General features: G+C 45.5%; 1 protein-coding gene across 2 annotated transcripts in view; it reads right to left on the reverse strand.

Annotated features, from left to right (window-relative positions):
* The window catches only part of rbm28 (RNA binding motif protein 28), a 43530-nt gene that overhangs the window by 14034 nt on the left and 11458 nt on the right, over nucleotides 1–18038 (reverse strand). For both annotated transcript variants that reach the window (XM_078553115.1, XM_078553114.1), the window contains exons 4-11: nucleotides 16568–16643; nucleotides 14796–14888; nucleotides 14580–14651; nucleotides 13752–13899; nucleotides 10999–11108; nucleotides 10775–10850; nucleotides 10138–10247; nucleotides 8788–8861 (exon numbers count right to left, since the gene is read on the reverse strand). In XM_078553115.1, the coding sequence (XP_078409241.1) occupies nucleotides 8788–8861; nucleotides 10138–10247; nucleotides 10775–10850; nucleotides 10999–11108; nucleotides 13752–13899; nucleotides 14580–14651; nucleotides 14796–14888; nucleotides 16568–16643 (759 nt within the window). The remainder of the gene's footprint in view (nucleotides 1–8787; nucleotides 8862–10137; nucleotides 10248–10774; nucleotides 10851–10998; nucleotides 11109–13751; nucleotides 13900–14579; nucleotides 14652–14795; nucleotides 14889–16567; nucleotides 16644–18038) is intronic.

Raw genomic sequence — 18038 nt, forward strand, 5'->3', positions numbered from 1 at the left:
TCTTCTTCCGCTGCCTTCGTCTCCGTGCTCACTTCTTTGGGCAGGAGTCCTCTCCCCATTCAACGGATCCTTTTACCCACCTCCAATATTCTCCCTCCACCTGGACCCCTTCCTCTGGATTCTTACCTGCTCTTGATCTTTTCATTAAGAACTGTTGGTGTGACATCAGTCGTCTCAATTTCTCTGCTCCTCTCACCCACTCTAACCTGTCTCTCTCTGAACTTGTTGCACTCCGTTCTCTCAGGTCCAACCCTGGCATTGTCATCAAACCTGCTGACAAGGATGGTGCTGTTGTTGTCTGGCGCACTGACCTCTACCTAGCAGAGGCTGAGCGTCAACTCGCAGACACTTCCTCCTACCTCCCCCTGGACCATGACCCCACCACTGAACATCAAGCCATTGTTTCCAGGACTGTCACTGACCTCATCTCCTCTGGAGATCTTCCTTCCACAGCTTCTAATCTCATAGTCTCCCAACCTCGGACGGCCCGCTTCTACCCCTTACCCAAAATCCACAAACAGGACTGTCCCGGCAGACCGATTGTGTCAGCCTATTCCTGCCCCATGGAATACATTTCTTGCTATCTTGACTCCATTCTCTCTCCCCCTTGTCCAGTCTCTTCCCACCTACATCCGCGATTCCTCTGACACCCTACATCACATCAACAATTTCCAGTTCCCTGGCCCCAACCGCCTCCTCTTCACCATGGACGTCCAATCCCTCTACACCTCCATCCCCTGCTGGAATGGTCTGAGGGCTCTCCGCTTCTTCCTTGAACTGAGGCCCGAACAATCCCCATCCACCACTCCTCTCCTCCGTCTGGCTGAACTTGTTCTCTCACTGAACAATTTCTCCTTAAACTCCTCTCACTTCCTCCAAATAAAAGGTGTGGCTATGGGTACCCGCATGGGCCCCAGTTATGCCTGTCTCTTTATAGGGTATGTGGAACATTCCTTATTCCAGTCCTACTCCGGCCCCCTCCCACAACTCTTTCTCCGGTACATCGATGACTGCTTCGGTGCTGCTTCATGCTCTCGTCTGGACCTGGAAAAATTTATTAATTTTGCTTCCAATTTCCACCCTCCATCATTTTCACGTGGTTCATCTCTGACACTTCCCTTCCCTTCCTTGACATCTCTGTCTCAATTTCTGGTGATAGACTGTCCACCAATATTCATTACAAGCCTACTGACTCCCACAGCTACCTTGACCACAGCTCCTCACACCCCGCTTCCTGTAAGGACTCCATCCCATTCTCTCAGATCCTTCGCCTCCGTCGCATCTGTTCTGATGATGCCACTTTCAAAAACAGTTCCTCTGACATGTCTTCCTTCTTCCTCAACCGAGGTTTTCCACCCACGGTGGTTGACAGGGCCCTCAACCGTGTCTGGCCCATCTCCCGTGCATCTGCCCTCACACCTTCCTCTCCCTCCCCGAACCCCCTTGTCCTCACTTATCACCCCACCAGCCTCCGCATTCAAACGATCATCCTCTGCCATTTCCGCCAACTCCAGCATGATGCCACCACCAAACACATCCTCCCTTTATCCCACCCCCCGGCAGCATTCCGCAGGGATAATTCCCTCCGGGACACCCTGGTCCACTCCTCCATCACCCTCTACACCTCAGCCCCCTCCCACGGCACCTTCCCATGCAACCGCAGAAGGTGCAACACCTGCCCCTTTATTTCCCCCCTCCTCACCGGCCAAGGGCCCAAACACTCCTTTCAAGTGAAGCAGCATTTCACTTGCACTTCCCTCAATTTAGTCTACTGCATTCGCTGCTCCCAATGCGGTTTCCTCTACATTGGAGAGACCAAACGCAGACTGGGTGACCGCTTTGCAGAACGCCTTCGGTCTGTCTGCAAGCATGACCCAGACCTCCCTGTCGTTTGCCATTTGAACACACCACCCTGCTGTCTTGCCCACATGTCCATCCTTGGCCTGTTGCAATGTTCCAGTGAAGCTCAAAGCAAACTGGAGGAACAGCAGCTCATCTTCCGACTAGGCACTTTACAGCCTTCCGGACAGAATATTGGGTTCAACAATTTTAGATCATGAACTCTCTCCTCCATCCCCACCCCCTTTCCGATCCCCCACTTTTCCAATAATTTATATAGATTTTTCTTTTCCCACCTATTTCCATTATTTTTAAATGTATTTCCATCCATTGTTTTATCTCTACCTTTTAGTCTATTTCGATCCCTTCCCTTCACCCCACCAGGGCTATCTGCACCTTGCTTGTCCTGCTTTCTACCCTTAATTAGCACATTCCTTAGATAATATCACCACCTTCAACACCTCTTTGTCCTTTTGTCTGTGACATCTTTCGGCTATCTCCACCTATCACTGGCCCTCTATCCAGCTCTACCCCCCCCTTAAACCAGCTTATATTTCACCTCTTTTCTATTTTTCCTTAATTCTGTTGAAGAGTCATTCAGACTCGAAACGTTAACTGTGTTCCTCTCCGCAGATGCTGTCAGACCTGCTGAGTTTTTCCAGGTATTTTTGTTTTTGTTTTGGATTTCCAGCATCCGCAGTTTTTTGCTTAAAACAGATTATTGTTTGAACAGCTATAAATCGAGATTGAGGAATGTGCAACGAGACCTGGGTGTCCTCGTACACCAGTCGCTGAAGGTAAGCATGCAGGTGCAGCAGGCGGTAAAGAAGGCAAATGGTATGTTGGCCTTCATGGCGAGAGGATTCGAGTACAGGAGCAGGAATGTCTTGCTGCAATTATACAGGGCCTTGGTGAGACCACACCTGGAATAGTGTGTGCAGTTTTGGTCTCTTTATCTGAGGGAGGATGTTCTTGCTATCGAGGGAGCGCAGCAAAGACTTGCCAGGCTGATTCCTGGGATGGCGGGACTGACATATGAGGAGAAATTGAGTCCGTTAAGATTATATTCGCTGGAGTCCAGAAGAATGAGGGGGGATCTCATGGAAACCTATAAAATTTTAACAGGACTGGACAGGGTAGATGCAGGAAGGATGTTCCCAATGGTGGGGGAGTCCAGAACCAGGGATCACAGTCTGAGGATACGGGGTAGACCATTTAGGACTGAGATGAGGAGAAATTTCTTCACCCAGAGAGTGGTGAGCCTGTGGAATTCGCTACCACAGAAAGTAGTTGAGGCCAAAACATTGTACGTTTTCAAGGAGTTAGATATAGCTCTTGGGGCGAAAGGGATCAAAGGATACGGGGAGAAAGCGGGAGCAGGCTATTGAGTTGGATGATCAGCAATGATCATGATGATCAGGGAGCAGGCTCGAAGGGCCGAATGGCCTACTCCTGCTCCTATTTTCTATGTTTCTATGTTACCTCGTCTGACCTACATGTCACTCCAGACCCACAGCAATGTAGTTGATTCTTAAATACCCTCTACGAAGTTCTTCCTACTAACATCTGGGTGCTAAAATTGGGGGGACTATCCCACAGGCTAGTCAAGCAACAGCTTGACAAAGTCATACTCTCAGAATCACACCTAACAGACAATGTCACAGACACCACCATCACCCTCCCTGGTTATGTCCTGCCCCACTGGCAAGACAGATCCACCAGAGGTGGCGACAGAACAGTGGTTACAGTCAGGAGGGAGTTGTCCTGGGAGTCCTCAACATTGAATCCGGACCCCAAGGTCAGGTCAAATGTGAGCAAGGAAACCTCCTGTTGATTACCACATACCACCCCCCTCAGTTAATGGATCAGTACTCCTCCATGTTGAGCACCAATTGGAAGAAGCACTGAGGTTGGCAAGGGCACAGAATGTACTCTGGATGGGGGACTTCAGTGCCCTTCACTAAGAGTGGCTTGGTAGCACCACTACTGACCAAGCTGGCCGAGTCCGAAAGGACAAAGATGCTAGGCTGGGTCTAAGGCAGGTGGTGAGAGAACCAATAAGGAGGAAGAACCTATCTGACCCTGTCCTCACCAATCTCCCTGTCGTATGCATCTATCCATGACAATATCAGTAGGAGTGACCACTGCACAGACCTTCTGGAGACAAACTACTATCTTAATATTGAGGGTACCCTCCATCATGTTGTGTGGCACTACCACTGTGCTAAAACAGGATAGATTTCAAACAGATCTAGCAACTTAAAACTGGGCAACCATGAGGCATTGTGGGCCATCAGCAGAACTGTATTCGATCACAATTTATAACCTCATGGCCCAGCATGACCCCACGTTACCATCACCACCAAGCCAGGGGGTCAACCCTGATTCAATAAAGAGTGCAGGAGGGCATGCCAGGAGCATAAGACCAAAAGAAACAGAAGCAGAAGGAGGCCGTTCGGCCCATCGAGGCTTCTCCGCCATTCAATGAGATCACGGCTGATCTGATAATCCTCAACTCCACTTTCCTGCCTTTTCCCCTTAGGCCTTGATTTCCTTTCTGATTAAAAATCTGTCTATCTCAACCTTGAATATACTTAACAACCCAGCCTCGATACCCTCTGCGGTAAAGAATTCCACAGATTCACTAACCTCAGAAGAAATTCCTCCTCATCTCTGTCTTAAATGGGTGACCCCTTACTCTGAGATTATGCCCTCTGGTCCTAGACTCTCCCACAAGGGGAAAACAACCTCTCAGCATCCACCCTGTCAAGCCCCTAAGAATCTTATGTGCTTCAATAAGATCATCTCTCATTCTTCTAAACTCCAATGAGTACAGGCTCAACCTACTCGACTTCTCCTTATAAGAAAATCCCTCCATACTTGGGATCAACCTAATGAACCTTCTCTGGACTGCCTCCAATGCCAGTATGTGTCTTTCCTTAGATAAGTGGACCAAAACTGTTCACAGTATTCCAGGTGTGGTCCAACTAGTGCCTTGTATAGTTTTAGCAAGACTTCCCTATTTTTATACTTCATTCCCTTTTAAATAAAGGCCAATGTTCTATTTGCCTTCCCTATTACCTGTTGAACTTGTATGCTAGCTTTTTGTGATTCATGCACAAGGACCCCCAAATCCTCTGTGCTGCAGCTTTCTGCATTTAAGTAATATTTAGCTCCTCTATTCTTCCTGCCAAAGTGCATAACCTCACATTTTCCCACATTATATTCCATTTGCCAAGTTTTTGCCCACTCACTTAACCTGTCTATATCCCTCTGTAGACTCTTTATGTCATCCTCACCACTTGCCTTCTCACCTATTTTCGTGTCATCTGCAAACTTGGTGATAGTACATTCACTGGCCCCAGCATTGATCCCTGACCTAACTCTCTGTCTTCTATTAGTTAGCCAATCTTCTATCCATGCTAATATACTACCCCCACCACCATGGGCTCTTATCTTTTTAACTAGACTTATGTGCGGTACCTTATCGAACGCCTTTAGAAAATCCAAATATATTACGTCTACTGGTTCCCCTTCATCTATCCTGCTTGTTACCTCCTCAAAGAATTCTAACAAATTTGTCAGGCATGATTTCCCTTTCATGAAGTCATGCAGACTCTGCTTGATTACATTATGCATTTCTAAGTGCTCTGCCATTACATCCTTTATAATAGGCTCTAACATTTTCCCAATGACAGATGTTAAGCTAGCCGGCCTATCGCTGCCTGTTTTTCATCTCCCTCCCTTTTTGAATAAGGGTGTTACATTGGCAGTTTTCCAATTGTCTGGGACTTTTCCAGAATCCAAGGATTCTTGGACGATTACCACCAGTGCATCCACTAACTCTGCAGCTATTTCCTTTAATATCCTAGGATGCAACCCACCAGGTCCAGGGAACTTATCAGCCTTTAGCCCCATTAGTTTCCCTAGTACAATAACTATCACTAGAGAAAATGTATTTATTTCCTCCCCACCTTTTGTCCCTTAATTATTTAGTATTTTTGGAATGCTATTAGTGTCTTCTACCGTGAAGACTGATGCAAAGTATTTATTCAGCTTCTCTGCCATTTCCTGGTTCCCCATTATTTCCTCAGCCTCATTTGCTAAGGGGCCTATGTTCACTTTGGCCTCTCTCTTCCTTTTTATATATTTAAAGAAGCTCTTACTGTCTGTTTTTATATTACTTGTTAGTTTACCCTCAAAGTTTATTTTCTCCCTTTTTATTGTTTTTTTGGTCTTTTCTTGGTTTTTAAAACTTTCCCAATCCTCTGGCTTACTACTAATCTTTGCCACATGGTACATTTGTCTTTCAATTTGATACTATTCTTAACTTCCTTGGTTAACCATAGCATAGCAGCACCAGACATACCTAAAAATGAGGTGTCAACCTTCTGAAGATATAAACACAGGACTACTTGCATGCCAAACATGTAGAAGCAGCATACGATAGACAGGGCTAAGCGATCCCGCAACCAATATATCAGATCTAAGCTCTGCAGTCCTGCCATATCCAGCCATGAATGGTGGTGGACAATTAACTAAGTCACAGGAGGAAGAGGTTCTACAAATATCCCCATCCTCATTGATGAGGCAGCCCAGCACATCAGTGCCAAAGACAAGGCTAAAGCATTTGCAATCATCTTCAGCCAGAAGTGCTGAGTGGATGATCAATCTTGGCCTCCTCCCAAGATCGCCAGCCAGTCTTCAGTCAATTCAATTCATTCCAAGAGAAACCAAGAAACAGCTGAAGGCACTGGATACTGCAAAGGCTATGGGCCCTGACAACATTCTGGCAATAGTACTGAAGACTTGTGCTTCAGAAGTAGCCATGCCCCTAGTCAAGCAGTTCTGGTACAGTTACAACACTGGCATCTAACCAGCAATGTGGAAAATTACCCAGGTATGTACTGTACACAAAAAGCAAGACAAGTCCAGCCTGGGCACTTATCGCCCCATCAGTTTACTCTCAATCATCAGCAAGGTGATGGAAGGTGTCGCCCACATTGCTTTCAAATGGCACTTACTCAGCAATAACCTGCTCACTGATACTCAGTTTGGGTTCTGCCAGAGCCACTCAGCTACTAACATTGACAAAAGAACTGAACTCAAGAGGTGAGGTGAGAGCGACTGCCCTTGACAACAAGGCAGCCCTAGCAAAACAGGAATCAATGAGAATCAGGGGGAAAACTCTGCTGGTTGGAGTCATGCCCAGCACAAAGGAATGGTTATTGACGGTGAATCATCTAGTCCCAGGGCATCACTACAGGAGTTCCTCAGGGTAGTTGTCTTAGCCCAACCATCTTCAGTTGCTTCATCAATGACCTTTCTTCCATCATAAGGTCAGAAGTGGGGATGTTTGCGAACGATTGTGCAACATTCAGCACCATTTGCGACTCCTCAGATACTGAAGCAGCCTGTGTCCAAACGCAGCAAGTCCTGGACAACATTTAGGTTTACATTCAGGCTTGGGATGTTAAGTGGCAAGGAACATTCACACCATACAAATGCCGGGCAATAACCACCTCCAACAAGAGAGAACCCAAACATCTCCCCTTGACATTCAATGGCATCAACAGCACTGAATCCCCCACTATCAACATCTTTGAGGTTACCATTGACCAGAAAATGAGCTGGACCAGCCATAAAAATACTGTGGACACAAGAGCAGGTCAGAGGCTGGGAATTTTGCAGTGAGAACTCACCTCCTGACTACCCAAAGCCTGACCACCACCTACAATGCAAAAGTAAGGAATGTGATGGAATACTCTTCACTTGCCTGGATGAGTGCAACTCCAACAACACTCAAGCAGCTCGACACCACCCAGGCCAAGCAGCCCGTTTGACTGGCACTACATTCACCACCTTAAACATTTACGCCCTCCACCACTGACACACAGTGGCATCAGTGTGTACCATCTACAAGTTGCACTGCAGCAACTCACCAAGGCTATTTCGACAGCATCCTCCAAACCTGCAGTCTCTGCCACCTAGATGGACAAGGGCAGCAGATGCATGGGAACGCCACCACCCTGCATTTTCTCCTTCAAGACATACACCATTCTGACTTGGAAATACATCGCCGTTCCTTCACTGTTGCCAAGTCAAAATCCTGGAACTCCCTCCCTAACAGCACTGTTGGTGTATCCATATCAAATGGACTGCAATGATTAAAGGAAGCAGCTCACCACCACCTTCTCAAGGGCAATTAGGGATGGGCATTAAATGCTGGCCTAGCCATTGATGCCCACATTCCAAGGAAGAAAGGAAGCAGGTGCAATCAGAGTTCAGAGAAGTAACCAAAGGGATGAGCAAAAAGAAAAATTTTGAGGAGGTGGGAAGATGTTAGTGAGTAGAGAGAGATAGTTTAGGAAGCACTTCGGTGTGAGGGGATTATGATGTACTTACATCAATGGACAGATGGAGATGAGAAGGACCCGCATATGGCAAGATAGGATCCAAAGAATAGAAATTACAGAAGAGGATGGGAATTCTGATGTATGATGAGGAATGAGACTGACAGGGCCAGGGCTCCTTGACACACCCGGTCAAACACAGCCTCAATGTCAGGGGCAGTCAATCTTACCTCATGAATGAGCATGTTGGCCAAACAGTCTTCTCTCCCCCTCAATTTCCAATGGAAACTAGAGGATGACCAGGGTCTGCAGTGTAGGATACCGCCAATGGGTGAAAACAGATGCCCTAAATTAAGAAGTAGAGCTCAAATGATACAAGTTTTCATTTTAAAAGCCTAAAAGCCTGTAGTGGAAGGGAAGGCTTGGGGTGGGGTGGATGGGTGCAGGGCATGGTGATGGTCCCTCATTAAGCTCCTTGTGGGGGAATGAGCTAAAATCAGAGATGGTGTAATGAGTCTCAATTTCAGTAAGGAGGCAGGCAGGCACCCAGTCTGATAACCATGCAATACTGCCTCTAAACACAGGAGATCCTCACCTCGCACTGGCTCTCTGCTGCCTCCACACACTTCTGTGCCGACTCCTTAGTCACAAACTGGGCAAAGGCACAACCTACAACAGATGGGAATCAAGAGGGTGAGACATAAAAGGTCAGACAGCACACATCAGCTTCTCTCTCCTAACTAAGGAACTATAAACACAGCTAATAGGCACTCATACAAACAAGGAGTGGGCCCTTCAAGCCTGCTCCACCATTCAATAAGATCACAACCCTCAGAAAAAATTTTGCCTCATTTCCGTTTTAAATGTGCAACCCCTTACTTTTAAACAGTGACCCCTAGTTCTAGATTCTCCCACAAGAGGAAGCATCCTCTCCACATCCACCCTTTCAAGGCCCCACAGGATCTTATATGTTTCAATCAAGTCGCCTTTTACTCTTCTAAGCTCCAGCAGATACAAGCCTAGCCTGTCCAGCCTTTCCTCATAAGACAACCCACCCATTCCAGGTATGAGTCTGGTAAACCTTCTCTGAGCTGCTTCCAATGCATTTACATCCTTCCTTAAATAAGGAGACCAATGCTGTACACCGTACTCCAGATGTGGTCTCACTACTGCTCTGTATAACTGAAGCAGAACCTCCCTACTTTTGTATTCAATTCCCCATGCAATAAATGATAGCATTCTAATTAGCTTACCTAATTACTTGCTGTACCTGCATACTAGCCTTTTTGCAATTCACGCACTAAGACACCCAGATCCCTCTGTATCTCAGAGCTCTGCAGTCTCTCACCATTTAGATAATATGCTTCTCAGTACAGGCTGTGCCCTGCACATGGCCATAAACGTATCTTCTGGTTGTATAGTTACTGACAACCACCACAGGAGGAATCAACAGATTAGGGAAGAAAAACAGTCCAGAAGTTTGAGCAGATAACCTACTCCAATTTTCCAGTGCTATAGTGACGGGGTCCTGCACTGTCACTGGTGCCGTCTTTCAGCTGAGATGCTAGTTGCACAGGCATCAAAAATCTTGACATCCTTCCTGTGAAACAGGTCATTTGATTATGAGGTGAGCCATAAATGCCCTATTTTCATATACCAGCAGCATTGAGGGAACAGTGATTAGGGCCGGGAATCCTTGCTGCTTTCTCCCTCCTTAACTCAGGCTCAATGAGGCCAATAACAGCACCACCCAACCTCCCCGCCTGCGATCAACTAACACATTACAGGGGAGTGGTTGAAGCTGGTTTGCGTGGCCTCCACAACTGCGCACCCCAACCCTCAACAGCCTCCTGGTGTCTACTTCTCTACACCACACTAGATGGTCTATTATACACTGACGTCTGCAATTACGAACAAGCATTTGTTGCAGAGCCCCATGCCTCACCTTTGGAGTGTTCTGTATCATGGTGCATGACAATTCGAACATACTTCAGGTCTCCAAACTGCTCCAACATCTCCCCCAGCGTATCTTCCTCAGTGTCAAAGGACAGGTTCCTGCAGGAGAAATTGAGGAGGAAAGCAGGAAATTATCAGATAACTCAAGAGAGCGTATGGAAAAACCAGCTGGTAACAAATTAAAGCCTAATCAGGCTTGATCCCGAAGGGATAAACACACACTGAGCAATAATACGCATATACCACAAGGGGTCAGAGACTGAGGAAGGGGAGTTGGCCCACCTGAGGGGCAAGAGGATCAAGGAGCAGCTGTGACCCAAGTGACATCCTCTGCCTCAGAGTCCACCCCCTTCCCAGGGGACTGGATGCACATGCATTCCCCACCACTCCCAGCCCAGAAATCAAAAGACATGATCAGCTGCGTAAATATTCCTTGGCAGTCAGCAAGTTGTTTTGTTCTTTGGACTTTTTGCAGTTGGTCAGTAACTCAGCAAAGGTGTTTGAACATTTGTTTTACTGCATCTCATCAGCAGGGAGACTCGCGGTCAATAGGATACAATTGCTTTTACATTGCCCACGACCTCACCACACACCACCACCTCCTTAGGAAACATTTCTGGTCTGACCTGATGAAGATCGTTCGCCCTTCATGAACATCCGCTGGGTGATTGGACTTTCTCAACTTCTTCGCAGGCTTTCCATCTGAAGGAGAAAGATGGAACTGTTTGAAGATCACAGGCCCCTTAGGGTGCAAACTCTAGATAACCTCCTTGCCCTCCTTTATCTGCAAAGGCTCCAAATTCCACCAACTTTAGAAAATGTTTGCATAGGGCTTAAACTCATCACTCACCCTCATCATCTGACTCTGAATTACTATCCTCCGAATCTTCTTCATTTGACACATCTTCATCATCACCAATTTCATCTTCTGTCGTGTCCTCCTCCTCCCTCATCATTGATCTGAAAGCCAAGGTATTCTGGTGAGATTTGAGCATTCCAGGCTGGTGTGGAATCAGCCTGACACCTGCATCTACAACATGGTGTCAAATTCCCAGGTGGGAATGAGGAGGGAGGGCAAAGCTGAATTCATCTCAATTCAAGCAAATCAATGGCTTGTATGGGGCGTAAACAATGACACTTATTAGTTGGGGCGAATGGCATGCTTCATGTCGTAGGCAACAGGTAAAGCATGGTTCAGTAAATCAGACTGACCCAAGAATTAGCACCAGTAGTCATTATAGCGTAATATCATCCATTACTCACCTTGGGCTCAGAAGGTTCTGGGTTCAAGTCCCACTGCGGGGACTTGAGCACATTAATTATGTTGAGAGGTTATGATTCTAATTAGGTTGCCGCATAAGATTATGTAACCAAGAGAACACAAGCCAAATCCATGCAGCCGTTTTTAGCTGTGGAATCCTTCTGGTCCATCTACTCATGCGGTTCTGGAATCATAGAATTTAAAGCACAGAAACAGGCCATTCAGCCTAATCAATTTCAGTCAGCGTTGATGCTCCACATAAGTCTCCTTCCATCTAACCCTATTAGCATATCCTCCTATTACTTTCGCTCTCATGTCTATGGCTAGCTTTCCATTGAATGCAACTGTATTACTCGCCTCTATTCTCCCTTGTGGTAGTGAGGTCCACATTCTGGGTAAAGGCAACTCTGAATTCCCAATTATATTAAATAACCAGAATGGACCTGAGGAAACGTTTCTTTTTAAACATAGCAAGTTGTTGCAATCTGGAAATCACTGTCTCAAAAGTGATGGAAGCAGATTCAATGGTAACCCTCAAAAAGAGAACTAGATAAATACTTGTAGGGAAAAAAATTCTAGGGCTGTGGTGAAAGAGCAAATGAATGGGATCAATTAGATAGCACTATCAAAAGGAAAGATAGATCAAATGGCCTACAACTGTCTTGTATCATTCTATCACCAACTTCTCAAGGGCAATTAGTGATGGACAACAAAAATGGTAGCCTAGCCAGCGACGTCCACATCCCTTGAAAGAATAAAAAAATCATATATTTTATTTATGCTTTAGAGTCCCATAAGTGGAAATATTTTCTCCATGTCTACACTGTCAAACCCTTTCCTAATTTTGATGGCCTCTTTTTGAAAGTCAAGCAATTAGGAAGGCAAATACAAGGAGTTAACAGTGTAAGAATGAGGAATTCTTGCAGCAATTATACTGAGCTTTGGTGAGACTATACCTGGATTTCTGTATAGTTTGGTTTCATTACCTAAGGAAGGGTACACTTGCTTTAGGGGTGGTGCAACGAAAGATCACAGGATTAACTTCAGAGATGAGAGGGAGGAGAGATTGAGTAGAATGGGCCTATATTTTCAGGAATTTGCAAGAACGAGAGATGATCTCATTGAAACGTATGAATTTCTTAGGGTAGATGCTAGGAGGCTATTTGCCCTCGCTGGAGGGACTAGAACTCACTGTATTAGGTTCAAGATAAGGGGTCAGCCATTTAGGACTGAGGTGAGGGGAGACAGATTCATTCAGGGTTGAGAGCCTTTAGAATTCTCTATCCCCAAAGGGCTGTGGATGCTTAGTCATCGAGTATATTAAAGACCAAGATCAATAGATTTTTGGGTACTTGGGAATCAAGGAATATGGTGATAGGGCAGGAAAGTGGAGTTGATGTAGAACTTCAACCATGATCTTATTGAACGGTAGAGCAGGCTCAATGACACATATGGCCTACTCTTGCTCCTATTTCTTATGTTTATATGTCATACTGTTGTACCTGCACTCAGACCTGGACACACACTGCCCTGAATCTACTGCATTTGCATGGTTCTAGATCCTTCATCCTTGCAAAACAGAAATGACCTGGAAAAATATATGGGTATTTAGTCAAGGATGAATATGGCAATTAATCATTCCTGCAGTTCCTTAATCTGGCAGTGCCCAATACCATTTGACCTATCAAACCACTGCTCAGTGTACTTAACAGGGACTAACCCAATGGCTCATTGGTAACACCAACTTGAGTGGCACATAACCAAACAGGCCTCAAGTTCGATTCTGAGTTTGCTGACTCCAGATCTCAGCTAGGCAGCAATAGGGATGTGACAACCAGATTGCAGTGCCTCTGGGCTCAGGCCAGGGAAGGGAAGGGGAGATGAGTGAATTAGGACTCCTGCTACCTCCTGCTATACACTGCTTCCTGGAAAAAGTATGTGGAATTCCAATAGGGTGCATGTGACTGTAATGTCCCCTATAGCTGAACAAGCTTACTGCTACTCACAACAACTTGCTATGTTTAAAAAGAAACGTTTCCTCAGGTCCATTCTGGTTATTTAATATAATTGGGAATTCAGTGGAGTAGTCTTTACCCAGAATGTGGAACTCACTACCACAAGGAAGAATAGAGGCGAATAATACAGTTGCATTAAACGGGAAGCTAGACATAGACATGAGAGCAGTATGTCTTTTGCATACAACCACGTGAGGTGGCACACATCACAAGTCAGTGCCTTTAGAAGAGAGAGCTACTGTCTGACCTCCTCTTGCAGCAGGAACATCTCTCAAACAGCTCAAGGCATTAGTCCTTAGCATGAGGATTAACACTATGCTCCCTTACCCCTTCTTGGGTGCCGCTTTCCTCTGTAGAGTCGGTTTCAGTTCCTCAATGGATTCTTTTTCCTCCTGGGTCCCAGAGTCCTCATCATCCTCTTCCTCGCTCTCTTCATCAATATCTGTATCCTGATCAGTTTCCTTATCCTCAGCTCCTGCCATGAATGATCACAATCAGTATTGAGAATTCCAGCTGGGGGACACATTAGCTGAAACCCATATCTTGACTCACCCATCATCGCCTTTGCTCACTAATCAACACTGGCTCTGGGTCAGGTAATGCCTCAATTTTCAAAATCTCATCCTAGCTTTCAAATCCCCCCACCCCCACTGGCCTCAGCCTTACCTATCTCTGTAGCTTCCCCTGGTCCTACAAACCTCTAGGATCTCTACCCACCAATTCTGGTTTCTTGTGCATTCCCAATTTTCTTCACTGCACCATTGGTGGCTATTCCTTCAGCTGCCTAGGCTGTAAGCTCTGGAATTCTCTCCCTAAGCCTCTCCGTCCTCCTCCTCCTCCCCCCACCCCCACCCCCACCCCATCTTTTAGATGCTCCTTAAAATCTCTCTGTGATCAAGCTTCTGTCCTAATTTCTCCTTATGTGGCTCAGTGTCAAATTATGTTTGACAACACTCTTCTGGAGCACCTTGGGGCTTTTACTCTGTTAAAGGTGCTATATAAATGCAAGTTGATGTTGTAGTACAGATGGACAACCAACTGCAAGGAAAGCTGTCAAGAAGGGAAAATTCCAAGGCAATCTCTCCAACTCCCCCAAATTAAATCAATTGGAAAATCCCAGGATATCAATAACCTGCAGTTAGCTGTTCCAGTTACCTGCACTCTTGAGATTCACTGTTGCTCTGTACTTGTCCTTCGCCACTGCCCAGTCCACTGCCACAGGACGACCTGAATGAATAACAAGGACATCAGAAACAATCGACTCCCACCCCCTTCCCCCCTCAATGCACAACCTCCCATCTGTGACACCCACAATGCTCCCACACATTACACCCTCCAACTCCCACCTCCACTGCTGAATTCTCTCATTACCCTTAATCTCCTTCAGGTTCATTCCCTTCAAGGCTTTCCCAGCCTCCAGAAGGTTCCTGAGCTGAACAAATGCAAATCCTCGCATCTTACCATCTGAAATAGAGAAAAGGAAACATGTAAAACATTCAGAAATGCGAAGCCTGAATTGCAAAAATCATATCAAACATAATATCTCATTAATGGAGAGAAAGCATCTGTGCACCTTCTCACCAAACTGCGGCTGTCATACTTAAAGAAAACCACACATTTGGGACGTACAGAGGAATTCACTTAGCCAATTCATACAGGAGTCAGAGCAGCTGTGACTTCCGACACAGGAGAAATAAACAGCCATTGACAAAAGAGAAATAGAAAGCCATTTTTTGGTTCACCACCATCCCACCTTTGCACTCAGAACTGGCATGCTGACAGAACCAAAGCATAGCTGCTGGTCAGGTCCAGGAGCTTCACAAATCTTTGGTGCCTGTTCCAATTTTCATGCACCTTGAAAATTGGTGATCAGAGCTATGGAAAACAGGCAGCCTCATGCATGCTTGGAAATAGTGGTCAGATGACATAATTTTGGACCCCCCACCACCACCACCTTCCTTCCCTCCCTCTCCCTCCCAGACCCCCATTGTCACCGCAGCATCATTTTCACCTCTGCAGACCTGTTGGTTCCTGCACCACCAACCATGGCCGATAAAAGACAGGGACGGCCATTGCCAGCCATACTTAACAGGGGTCTCCAAATGCAGTCAGGTAAAGCTGGCTGGTGATTCTGGAGACATTTTTCCTGACAGTTATTTGTGAATTTTCCACCTAAATAAATTTGAAAGCTTATATAGTTACTGCTATAGGTTCTGTCCTCATACCACTCCATAATATTGCTTTCTGCTCCTCATACTGCTCCATGATATTGTTTTCTGCTGTTCCCATTGAAACATACATCTCCCTTTTAAAATGCTACTGCAAGCCACACCATCTGATTACCCAACTCCAAGTTGGTGAGCTTCCAGTATGCCCTGCCCACCATCAATTAGCTTAGCACCCGCGTCAACAGTTTACTGCCAGCCTACTATTCCAAACCTAGTTTACCATGGAGATTCAACAGTTTTCCCTGTCCACCACCCGCCATTTTATCACTGGCCTGTGTGCCGCCTCACAAACTACCACTTTACCACATGGTCCCCTCCTATCAGCTTATCCCACATTGGAGGAGGGAATCCCCAGAATGTCTGTAACCTCTGATTAACCTCAGGAATCATACTTCAAAATAAAAGGCAGGGACTTTAAGCTGGGATCTGAGCTGCAATGGAGGTGCAATTGAACTCTGGCTATCTTTAACCACTGTTTACTTAGCAAGAACTAGACTTTATGGAATTAAAGGGCACAGATCTCCCACAGCAGCAGAATACTACACTGTACACTACGATATAGTGTTATGGAATGAGGAGAACAAAAGGAGGCTAAATGGGTCAATAGGCCTGTGCTGGCTTTTTCAAAGAGCTACCAATTGCTTCCGCTTCCCTTGTCTCTTTTATAATCTTCCATCCTTTTATATAAAAAACAATTAACTCCTTTTAGTTCTCATAGCAATATTATTTTGAGCAAGTTCTCCACCTTTTTTTAGTAACTTCTCTCATGTTTCTCCTTGTTTACTTGTCTGTATATCTTCAAACTGACTGGAAAGCTGCACATCCTTGACAAATATCCCAGTCCAGTCTGGCACCAAAACTAAGAGATCAGTGTCGAATCTCCTGAAGTAGACGGTTCCCCCTCTGGACACTAACCTTCTTTTGTAGGGATGTGAACCTCCAACACAGTGCCATACCGTGAGAAAATAGTCTTCAGGTCATCTTCTGAACACTGAAAAAGAGAAACCCCTATCAGAGCAACAGTTACAGTTCTGAGGGCAATTGCCAGGCTCGAAAGGGGGTAAGTATTTGGGCAGGGGCGCTTGGAGACATTGAGATGAACAATCCAATAATACCTTCAATACTCCTTCTGAAATAACGTGGGAATCACCACATTCCTCCAAAAATCTTATGCTCAAATCCTCTGTTCTTGCAAATTACTGTACAGCCTACACCTATTTATGTTATGTTGCCACCCCATTTCGAAGCTCCCTTTCCTCTCCCTAATCCTTGCCCACCTTCCCCACAGTTCCTTGTTTGAATCACTCCATCAGGTTCAGCACTGAAACAGACTTAATCAAATGTCACAAGTCATATTTTCTGTTACTGTGATTATGTTGCATTACCCCTGCTCATCCTCTCTGAAGTCTTTGGCAAGGTTGACCACACACCATTCTCCTCCATCACCTCTGTGTTGCCAGATATCCAGTCCTGGATGAAAGGCAATTATCTTCACTTAAACATTAGGAAAACCAAAACCATCACCTTTACTGCCTGCCCAAAAAAAAGCTCATGGTGAAGGAGGTGACACATTGGCATGGACAGAAGATTGGCTAGCTAACAGGAAACAGAGAGCACGCATAAATGGGTCTATTTCTGGTTGGCAGGATGTGATGAATGGCATGCCACAGGGATCAGTGCTGGCACCGCAACTTTTTACAATTTATATAAATTACTTGGATGAAGGGACCAAAGGAACGGTTCCTAAATTTGCTGACGACACAAAAGTAGGTAGTAAAGTAAATTGTGAAGAGGGCACAAGGAAGCTACAAAGTAACAGAGATACGGTAAGTGAGTGGACAAAGATCTGGCAAATGTTGTATAACGTGGGCAAATGTAAAATTGTTCATTTTGGCAGGAAGAATAAAAAAAGATTATCTAAATAGTGAGAGATTGCAGAGTTCTGAGATTCAGAGGGATCTGGGTGTCATCGTGCATGAATCACAAAATGCTACTACGCAACTGCAGCAAGTAATTAGGAAAGCTATTAGAATGTTATAATTTATTGTGAAGGAAATTAATTACAAAGGTAGGGAGGTTGTTTCAGTTGTACAGAGCACTGGTGAGACCACATCTGGAGTAGCGTACAGTACTGGTCTCCTTATTTAAAGGAAAGATGTAAATACGTTAGAATCAGTTCAGAGAAGGTTTACTAGACTAATAACAGGAACGGGCATGTTGTTTTATAAGGATAGGTTAGACAGGTTAGGCTTGTATCCACTGGAATTTAGAAGGGTAAGAGGTGACTTGATTGAAACCTTTAAGATCCTGAGGGGTCTTGACAGGGTGGCTGTGGAGGAGATATTTCCTCTTGTGGGAGAATCTAGAACTAGGGGTCACTGTTTCA

The sequence above is a fragment of the Cetorhinus maximus genome, chromosome 12, assembly GCF_964194155.1.
Source record: "Cetorhinus maximus chromosome 12, sCetMax3.hap1.1, whole genome shotgun sequence".
NCBI lineage: Eukaryota > Metazoa > Chordata > Chondrichthyes > Lamniformes > Cetorhinidae > Cetorhinus > Cetorhinus maximus.